General features: G+C 37.3%; 1 protein-coding gene across 1 annotated transcript; it reads left to right on the top strand.

Moving 5' to 3' along the window:
• Window positions 1-7,236: 7,236 nt before the first annotated feature.
• Window positions 7,237-8,205, top strand: LOC136155909 (olfactory receptor 7A17-like). Its single transcript, XM_065918127.1, has one exon. It carries the CDS (start codon window positions 7,237-7,239, stop codon window positions 8,203-8,205), a length of 969 nt encoding a protein of 322 aa, XP_065774199.1.
• The last annotated feature ends 2,355 nt before the right edge of the window (window positions 8,206-10,560 follow it).

The following is a 10,560-nucleotide window of genomic DNA, read 5'->3' as shown; positions in this document are numbered from 1 at the left end:
ACTCAATTAAAAATAAAACAACCCAGTAAAAAAATGAGCTGAAGACCTGAATAGACATTTTTTCCCTGAAGAAGATACATGGATGACTAACCAGCACATGACAAGTTACTCAATATCATGAATTTCTAGAAAAATGGAAATCAAAACAGAAATGACATATCATCCTTGTCAGGATGACTACCATCAGAACATCTACAAATCACAATGTTGAAGAGGATGTCATGGAAAGGGCACCCTTGCAAGCTGTTGGCAGGAATGTAAATTGGTGCAGGCATTGTGGAAAACAGTATGGAAGTTCCGCAAAAGCTAAAAATAGAACTAACACATGATCCAGAAATTATATTTCTGAGTATTTATTCAAAGTAAATGAAAATATTAATTAATATGTCCCCATATTCATTATCTCATGCTTACAATAGCCAATATATGGGTTCAACCTAAGTGTTCATTGACAGAAGAATGGATAAAAATGATATGTTATATACAATGGGATACTATTTAAGTATAAACGTGAAATTTTGCCTTTTTCAGCAATATGGATACAGACTTTGAAAGTATCATGCTAAGTGGAATAAATGAGAAAAAAAATCACATGATTTCACTTATACTTGGATTATAAAAAACAGAAAAATAAATGAAGGAGCAATCAAACATAAACACATAGATACAGAAAAGAAAGTAGTTGTTACCAGAGGGAAAGTATATAGGAGGACAAAACGGATCAAGGGGGCCAACTGTTCAATGACAAGAGACACATAATGTTTTGTGGTGAGAATATTTGCTGTGGACAGAGAATTCAAAATACAATGTTGCACATATTAAACATATATAATGCTGTGAACCAACATTAGTGTGTGAGTCTCTCAGTTGTGTCTGACTCTTTGGGACCCCAAGGGCTAAAGCTCACCAGGTTTCTCTGTCCATGGAATTTTCCAGGCAAGAATACTGGAGTGGGTTACCATTCCCTTCTCAGGGATCTTCTCAACCAAGGGATTGAACCCAAGTCTTCTGCATTGCACGCAAATTCTTTACTATCTGAGCTACCAGCAAAGCCCATAAAACAACATTACTTCAATAAAATGGAAAAAGACCCAAATATTAGTATTGGTGAGAATGGGCAGAAAAGTTAAACCTGTGCAGTACTGGTGTTGATATAATTTATGGTATAGTCATGATGGGAAACAGTACAGCATCTAAGTTACTCAAAAAATGAAAAAAATAGAACGGGAATATGTTACAACAATTTTATTTTTGGGTATATTTCCAAAGAATTGAACTCTCCATAAAAATATATGCACCCCTTTTTCATTGCAACATTATCCACCCTGATGAAACATATGGAAACAACTGAAGTATTAATCGTTGCCTGAATGCCTCTGACTGTTGTGTTGAATCACTCAGTTGTGTCTGATTCTTTGCAACCCCATGGATTGTAGCCCACCAGGCTTCTCTGTCAGTGGAATTTTCCAGGCTGAATACTGGAGCAGGTTGTTGTTTTCTACATGAGGAGATCTTCCTGACTCAGAAATGGAACCCAAGTTTCTTGCATCTCCTTCACTGGCAGGTGGATTCTTTACCACTGAGTCACCTAGAGAGCCCCATTTTGTAAATAGATTTTTAAAAAATGTTTCATACATTGGAATATTGTTGTTGTTCAGTCACTTAGTCATGTCCAAATTTTTGCATCCATAGACTGTAGCATGCCAGGCCTCTCTGTCTCTCACCATTTCCCAAGTTTGCCCAAGTTCATCTCCATTGTATCAGTGATGCCATATGACCATCTCATCCTCTAATGACCTCTTCTCCTTCTGCCCTCAATCTTTCCCAGGATCAGGGAATTTTCCAATGAATCAACTGTTCATATCAGAAGACCAAAATCCTGTAGTTTCAGCTTTAGTATCAGGCCTTCAATGAGTATTCAGGGTTGATTTCCCTTAAGATTGACTTATTTAATCTCCTTGCTGTCCAAGGGACTCTCAGAAGTCTTCTTCTGAGAAACACCATAGTTCAAAGGCATCAGTTTTTTGGTGCTCCACCTTCCTTATGGTCTAGCTCTCACAACTGTACATGGCCACTGGGAAGACCATTGCTTTGACTATACAGACCTTTGTCAGCAGAATAATGTCTGCTTTTCAACATATTGTCTAGGTTCCTCATAGCTTTCCTGCCAAGAAGCAAATGTCTTCTGATTTCATAGCTGTAGTCACCATCAGCAGTGATTATAGAGCCCCAGGAGAGGAAATCTGTCACTACTTCTACCTTTTCCCCATCTGTTTGCCATGAAGTAATGGGGCCTTATGCTATGATCTTAGTTTCTTTTTTTTTTTTTTTTTTTTTAAATATTTAGTTTTAAGTGAAAGAGCTGGCTTAAAACTAAATATTGGAATGTATTTGACCATAATAAAGGGAAATCCTGCCATCTGTGACAAGATGGCTGAACATTTAGGGCATCATGCTAACAAGAACGATCTAGACACTGAAAAGTAAATGCTGCATTGTCTCACATCTATGTGGAATGTAATAAAGCCAGATTTATAGAAATAGAGAGTAGAATGGTGATTTCCAAGAATGGGGGTGTGAGGAATTTGGGAGAATGTTAGCCAAAGTGTCCAAACTTCCAGTTAGAAGATAAATAAATTTTGAAGATCTCAGAGACAAGGTGGTGACAACAAGTAACAAAAGTTTTATTGGATATACATCTGTATTATGTTCCTATTGCTGCCATTAAAAAATTACTATGATAGTGATTTAAAACAAATTCATACTCATGTTTCTGGATATCATAAGACTAAAATTGTTTATTTTGATTTAAAATAATGAGATGAGCATGGCTGGCTTTCTCCTGGAGGCTCAAGGTAGTAATTCACTTCCTCTCCTATTCTAGGTTCTAGAAGCCACCTGCATTGCTTGGCTAATAGCAACATCTTCAAAGTTAGCAGCTTCAAGTTTTCAAGTCCCTCTGTGACTCCAACACTTCTCATCCACATTTAGAGAGCCACCATAATTAAGTTAGTCCCACCTGCATAATCCTGGCTGAGCTCATTAGAAGCTCTATTCTACTTATGTCCTTAACCATCCCTTGCTGGTATAAAATATAATGTTCAAAGATTATCGCATCTTTTGGAGACCCTTATTGTGTACACTACACATATTTTTTCACAAGTAGATTATTTGGTATGATTCAAGGGCCCTTAAAAGAATTGTACATAGAAAGTATCACAGAGTCTGGAATGAATCCATACAGTTTTCATTACATATTTCAAGGAAAAAATTCATTAAGAATTTCATGCAAATATAATTTTTGGTGGAAAAACATAAAACTCTGTACACATGACTCAAAAACATAACTACATCCTGGCTTACTCACAAGAGTGGCCACAGTCTAGTACCTGCTTCATCAACGTCTCTCAGGACCTTGTTAGAAGAATAAAGTCTCATGGTTCACTTGGGATGAGCAGAATCGGGAACTGCATTTGAACTCTCATCACATTGATTGAGGGCTTCCCCAGTGGCTCAGTGGTAAAGACTGCCTGCAATCCAGGAGCGGCAGGAGATGCAGGTTCATTCTCTGGGTCAGCGGAATTCCCTGGAGGTAGGGCATGGCAACCCACTCCAGCATTCTTGCCTGGAGAAGCCCATGGACAGAGGAGTCTGGTGGACTACAGGTTATGGGGCTACAAAGATTCTGACACGACTGAAGTGACTTAGAATACATGCAAAGGTTGAATGATATGCACAATGAAGTAGGAAAAGTGCTAGTCTAGAATAGGTTTATGCATTTTCCCACTCTTGACTTTTTGGAGTAATTATTTTTGTGTGGTACAGTCCTGGAAACATAAAAGATATAGGTTCAGCCCCTGAGTTGGAAAGATCCCCTGGAGGAGGAAATGGAAGTCCACTCCAGTGTTTTTACTTGGAGAATCTCATGGACAGAGGAATCTTGAGGGCTGCAGTCCATAGAATCAAAAAGTCAGACACAATGGAAACAAGTTAATACACACACACACACACACACACACACACACACACACATCCTGGACATTGCAGTTGTTTAGCAAAATCCCTTCAGACAAGGCCAAATATTATGGAGGCCAAAGACATTTCTGGTTGAGAACCACTTGTGCAGAGTTTGAAAACTGGAAACTATCTGACAAGATTCCAATAAAGGCCTCATGCCTTACTCAGGTTATCACTGGCAGATCACTAATTCCCATGAAGCCCATTTCTGTAACTAGAAATGGATTTCATAATAGTACCATCTCATGGAATGGTCTTTACTAAAATTAAATTATTATGTAATCCTTGTATGGTGTTTTGATCCAAAAATGTCTCCTATGATTAACAAATATTTTAATGAGGGGATGAACAACTAGTTTTAACTTGTGCTGTAAGTATTAAATTTTCACATGTTTTAGCAAAATTATGAATTGAAGCAATGTACTGTCCGAGGTTTTGTATTAAAGGAACAAAATTGTCCCACTGCTTGAAGATGGTAATAAGTCATTTTCTAGAGGTAGCAGGAGTGGTGACTCATCAGGATCAATGCTTTGATTAGGAACCTAATAAAGACAGAATCCTCAGATGGAGATTCTGAGAAATTTGAACTCAGAATTGGGATGAAGTGCTACAAGGGTCAGACACAACTCAAGTGACTTAGCACACACACTGCAACTTTAAGGTTTATTCCCGTAGGCAAACCAAGAGGTCATGGAAGGAGTAATAAACACTGAATTCATCTGGCTAGTAACATTGTCTCCTAGGCACAGAGAATGAGCAGGTAAACTTTCCTATCTGTCCAGATTTCCCTCAGGGAAATCAGCTATTAGAGGTGGTGATACAAGAGGGAAATGTACCTAATGAGCAGACACTGGGAGCTCTAAATATATCCTCTGCTCCATCCCTCCACCTGTCCATCCTTGGGCTGTATGGTGCATGGTTGTTGCTTGTGGAGTTATAACTCTGGTTGGGGGACCAATGATTCACTCCATCCTTCTGTCTTATCTAGAAACTGAGCTTCTATCTCCATCATCAACAAACCAACCAACAGAATTTTCAACATTTATGTTCAAATGTTCCTCTTAGAATCTCCAACCAGGTGAGTCCAAGAGCCCAGGAAATAATGCAGGATATGGTCAAAGGGAATGGAAGGCAAGAATATTTACCTGAGTTCACTTGAGAGTCAATGCAGACTAACCCAGAGCAATGATTTCTGTAGTTGTTTGTTTGCTTGATTAGCTATGACTATATTAATTTATGATGCTCAAAAGAGAAGGACATGTTGAATCTACAATCAAAGGTCAATGTTGACCATTAAATGGTGGACATAAAAGCCCAATTAGAAGAGGGAATGAGATATGAAAAGTACTTCTTAGAAATAGAACCTAGGTCCAGGGAGTTTTGAGATTAATTGGAGTAGAGAATAGAATATTAGCTGTGCTGGGATGTACAGAGATATAAGGACTATTTTTAATATAGAGCACATTTGACTACTGATGAGAAATATACAGACCAGGCAATGTTGCCACACATTACCTTGCAACAACAGTTCATGAGGCATATATTTCAGAATAATATGTTTCTCAGTATTCAAATAAAACAAATATTATGGGAAGGACTGTGCTAATGAATGTAATTTGCAGTTGTTTTATTTCCACTAAGGTTGAATACATGTGTAGTTAGCCAGTTACTTTCTCCATTGAAAAAGTAATGATTTTCCTGTTCAATTCCTTTACTTTTGTACAGTAAATACAACATATTTTTATTCTTTTTTAAAAAATAATTGTATTTTTTTGAATTAGCATTGTTAACATGAAGCAGGTGTTTGCGATTAAGTTGTTTCATGTATGTGTAGAAGAATTTGTTCAGAATGCCCAGAATTTATAAATTTTATGTGGTAAAATCTGTGTCACCTTATGTTCCTTCCCATCATTACTTTAAAGATTTAACTGGAGTGAAGAATTCTTACTTAAATATTTTAACTTGTGAATCCTTGCTTTAAACAGAAATGAAAATGAATGTTTCTGTGCATTTTATGAGCTAAGAAGTCATGCTTTATACGAGTTCCCACTATTTCCCACATCTCTTATTCCTCATTGTTCAATTTATTCTATTGTGATTACAATTACTTATAAAAGTTGCATCATGTTCAATCAACATATGGAAGACTTTCTTTGCATTTAGCTTAAGATCACCTTTATTTTCTATATTTGTATTTGAGTTCATATTTCCCTTTGTAAGAGGAAATGACAACTTAGGTACCATTTTCTCCCAACATTTTAAAAGATTTTCTGTCATATTATTTTATTTCCAAAACATTTCCAGAATTGATAAAGTTGATATTATTATTTATTTTTAATGTGCATCTTTCCTAAGTTGGTTTTGGATGTCCCTTCAATTTTGTTTCATCTATTTTTTTTGTTAACATTGAATATTACAAAGTGTTGAAGATACATAATGTGGGCAAGGAGCTCTTGTGACTTGAAGGTTCAGCCCAGCATGGAGACCTGCTTGTTCCTCAATATCTTCTGACACTATCTGTCATCACTCTCCATCCTGTTCACTTCCCTCATGGGACTGGCTTCCTTTTTGGACTGAAACATCTTAAACAAGCACTTTCCTTAGGCCTTCACACTCATTGTGCCCTTGACAGGAGCACACCTTCCAGGTGGACTCACGGCCCTGGTTCTCTCTTCCTTGAGGTCTTTCCAGTTAGAACCTTGTTTGCAGGTCTTGATTAACATGTGTATACAACAGATGTCACTCTTCCCCATCTCCCCTTTACCTCCTTTCTTTTCCTTCATAATAGCTGTAACAAATGACATGCCATATAGCTTTTTATTTTCTTATCTTCTGTCTCCATAGATAGATGTTAGGAGTTTTCGTTGTTCAACACTCTGTGCTTCCTGCATAGACAGCATATATAGTACCTGGTACATTATCTCAATTCAATTTATATCCTCAAATATGTGAAAGAATGTCCCATTAAACCTGTAAAATATCTGACATCTTGGGAAAAAACTCTGATAGCTTTTCTTGGAAAAACTTGAACTGGTTTGCTAATTAGAGACGGCACAAAAAGCTCCCTAAAGTGCACAAAAACCATGAACAGAATATTGAAAGTAATTTATTTATGGTGAAATATAAATGATAGCATTTCAACAATGTGGTAATGCCCATTTATGTTAACCTTACATTAGTCATTTTATTTCCCCCTTTTCTCATAGATACCTTCACCACATGGCACCAAGGAACCTAACAGAAAATAATGAATTTCTTCTTATGGGATTTTCAGAGGAATCAGAATTGCAACCCCTGATATATGGACTTTTTCTCTCCATGTACCTGATCACTGTGTTTGGAAACCTGCTTATCATCCTGGCTGTCATCTCAGACTCGCACCTCCACACCCCCATGTATTTCTTCCTCTCCAACCTGTCCTTTGTAGACATCTGCTTCACCTCCACCACCATCCCAAAGATGCTGTGGAACATCCAAACCCAGAATAAAGTCATAACCTATGAAGGCTGTATCATCCAGATGTACTTTTTCTTACTTTTTTCTGGACTGGATGTCTTTCTCCTGACGGTGATGGCCTATGACCGATATGTGGCCATCTGTCACTCCCTGCACTACACGGTCATCATGAACCCCTGGCTTTGTGGACTGCTGGTTCTGGTGTCCTGGATCATAGGTGTCCTGCATTCCTTGTTAGAAAGCTTAATGGTGTTGCAACTGTCCTTCTGTACAGTCTTAGAAATTCCTCATTTTTTCTGTGAACTCAATCAGATGATACAACTTGCAAGTTCTGACACCTTTCTCAATAATGTGGTGATGTACTCTGGAGCTGTGCTGCTGGCTGGTAGTTCCCTCGTGTGTATCCTTAACTCTTACTCTAAGATAGTTTCCTCCATACAAGGAATGGCATCTGCTCAGGGGAGGTATAAAGCATTTTCCACCTGCGCATCTCACCTCTCAGTTGTCTCCTTATTTTATTGCACGGGCTTAGGTGTGTACCTCAGCTCTGCTGTTATTCACAGTTTACACTCAAATGCAAGAGCCTCGGTGATGTATACTGTGGTCACACCCATGCTGAACCCCTTCATCTACAGTCTGAGAAGTAAAGACTTAAAGAGAGGTTTGAAAATGTCCTTTGGAAAGTTAAGTATAAAAGGTCCTATTTTCCTAGGGCTTAAGAAGTACCCATGATAGCAGAGCTCAAAGCCTGAACCCAGTGTTGTCCTCATCTGGTCAGACTTATGGAGATAGAAAATGTCTCTTCTTAAAAAAAAAAAAAAATGTTTCTTCTATTTTTCTTGGAATTTATATTTTGTCTCTAACTTCTCTGTACAATTTATGTAATTCATTCTTAAATGTTGTGATATCTATGAAATGTCAAGGGTTTTTTGTTGTTGTTTTGTTTTCCTTTCTGATTTTCCTCCTCTACCAATTGTAATCCCAATATTGGATGTGAAGTATTTGGAAATTTCCATTCATCTCAAGGAACTACATGGATCACTTAAGAATAATTTCTTCTCATATGCAGTATATCATACTGAGCATTTTTCATTTTATTTGCCTAAATGAATTGTCGTGACTTATGCTACTCCTGTGGGGAGGAGAAAAACTCCTCTTGACAACCACAGCTATTTATATAAGGTTCTTAAAGAAGAAAATCTGAGACCACTGTTTTATCCCTTTTCTGAGTGTCATTCTTTGCATATCATTATGGTAATTGCCAGGCTTCCCGTGTGGCAGAGTGGTAAAGAATCTGCCTGCTAATGCAGCAGATTCAGTTTTGATCTCTAGGTTGGAAAGATCCCCTTTAAAAGGAAATGGCAACCTACTCTAGTATTCTTGCCTGGGAAATTCCATGGACAGAGCAGCCTGCTAGGTTACAGTCCACGGGGTCGCAAAGAGTTAGACGTGATTGAGCACGCAGGCACACATGCAGTGTAATTGTTGTTTCTGATAACCCAAACTTTACAATACTGGTTGTTTTCACTAGTATAAGACACTTTTATACTCATTAAGATCTTATTCTTCTATACAGCCTGTGCCCACTGTGTCTACCATAGATACTGGAAATCATGGGTAATAAAGTACATCTTTCTAAGCATAATCTACATGTAAAAAGAAATATGAGAGAATAGATGGATATAATATGGTTTTAGAGTATAACTGATCTTAAGTATGATGAAGGAAAGTATTAGATCACACATTTATTACTATACAGCACATTTCTTTTTCGGAGAGTTAATGTATTCTTTCAAATATGTACCATTGCTGTCTATTTGTAAGGTGTATTCATTGAACTGAAGAACTACTGCTATGTTTAGCTTTTTTTTTTATTAAATTTCTTTCTTGTATATGTTTGAATATTTTGAGTGCTTTCAGAAAATCTTTATCTTTTCACTTCTCCAAATGAAATATATCCAATATTCATAATTCTGTCACAAACAGTATAGAGGTAGAAAATGTAAAATAGCAGTATCATCCATTAGATATCATCCTAATAATCAAAGGATGACTTGCTGGAAAGCTTGGGTTCCTGTTCAGAAATGTGATTCAGGGCCACAGGTGCTGTGCTAACATTCAAGTCCTTCCAACATGTCCACATGACCTCACAGGGACTGAATGCAATGGAATCACTTTTTCATACAGTTATATGAAATGAACTTGAATAACAAAGTTATTATGAATGCTACCTTTCAAATAACAGAACAAAAGTCTTGAATTAGTAGAATCAGATTATTACAGATTATTGTCCTCAGTTCTGCTTAATTAGATTGTTGTGTCAGGTATTGTAACATACAAACTTTCCCAAAATAAAATTGTTAGTAAAATTTCTTCATTGTCAAATGAAGTGATACAGTGGGGAGTTGCTCTGATCTCTCCAGGGCTTCTAGCCCTCCAGGTTCATGAGTCTGTAGTCAGGCATGAATCTCTCTAACATGTTTCTAAAATTCATCTGTAATGTTGTGTGTGGCCTTACTGCTCTTCTTGAACCAACTAATAATATTTTATTCCTTTTATATATGTAGGCTGATCTTCCAGTTTTCAGGTGAAGTGAGTTTATTAAATGTGAATTGCTTTAATTTAATTTGACTACTATAATATCCACATGTAAAACTTTGCTTTTTCCCAGTTGGAAGAGATGTCTCTTGCCCTGTTATGTGTGATTCACCTGTCTGTACTTCATTGCCTATCCTGGTGTGCAAACTAGAATTTAGAATGCTAATAAATTTGTTAAAGCATAATTGAAAACAATAAACTGTGCCCATTAAAGTATGTGAACTGAAGAATTTTCAAAGCCACAAAAGTTTAGAGTTTATACTGCCTGGTTCTATTTGTGTAATCCAAGAAGGTATATAATAAGTTTGTCTGCTATGTTACGTAATGGTTGGCCTTCCCTGGTGGCTCAGCAGGAAAGGATCTGCCTGCCAATGCAAGAGATGAAGGCTTGATCCCTGGGTCAGAAAGATCCCCTGGAGAAGGAAATTTCCCACTCCAGTATTCTTGTCTGGGAAATCCCATGGAGAGAAGAACCTGGCCATCTACAGT

This window comes from Muntiacus reevesi, chromosome 1 (genome assembly GCF_963930625.1).
Source record: "Muntiacus reevesi chromosome 1, mMunRee1.1, whole genome shotgun sequence".
NCBI lineage: Eukaryota > Metazoa > Chordata > Mammalia > Artiodactyla > Cervidae > Muntiacus > Muntiacus reevesi.
Note: the sequence above shows the minus strand (reverse complement) of the source record. Positions and strands in the feature narration are given on the sequence as shown.

Bases quoted from the DNA above. Each gene is read 5' to 3' on its own strand.
- LOC136155909 (XM_065918127.1), top strand. From the start codon at position 7,237: ATGGCACCAAGGAACCTAACAGAAAATAATGAATTTCTTCTTATGGGA.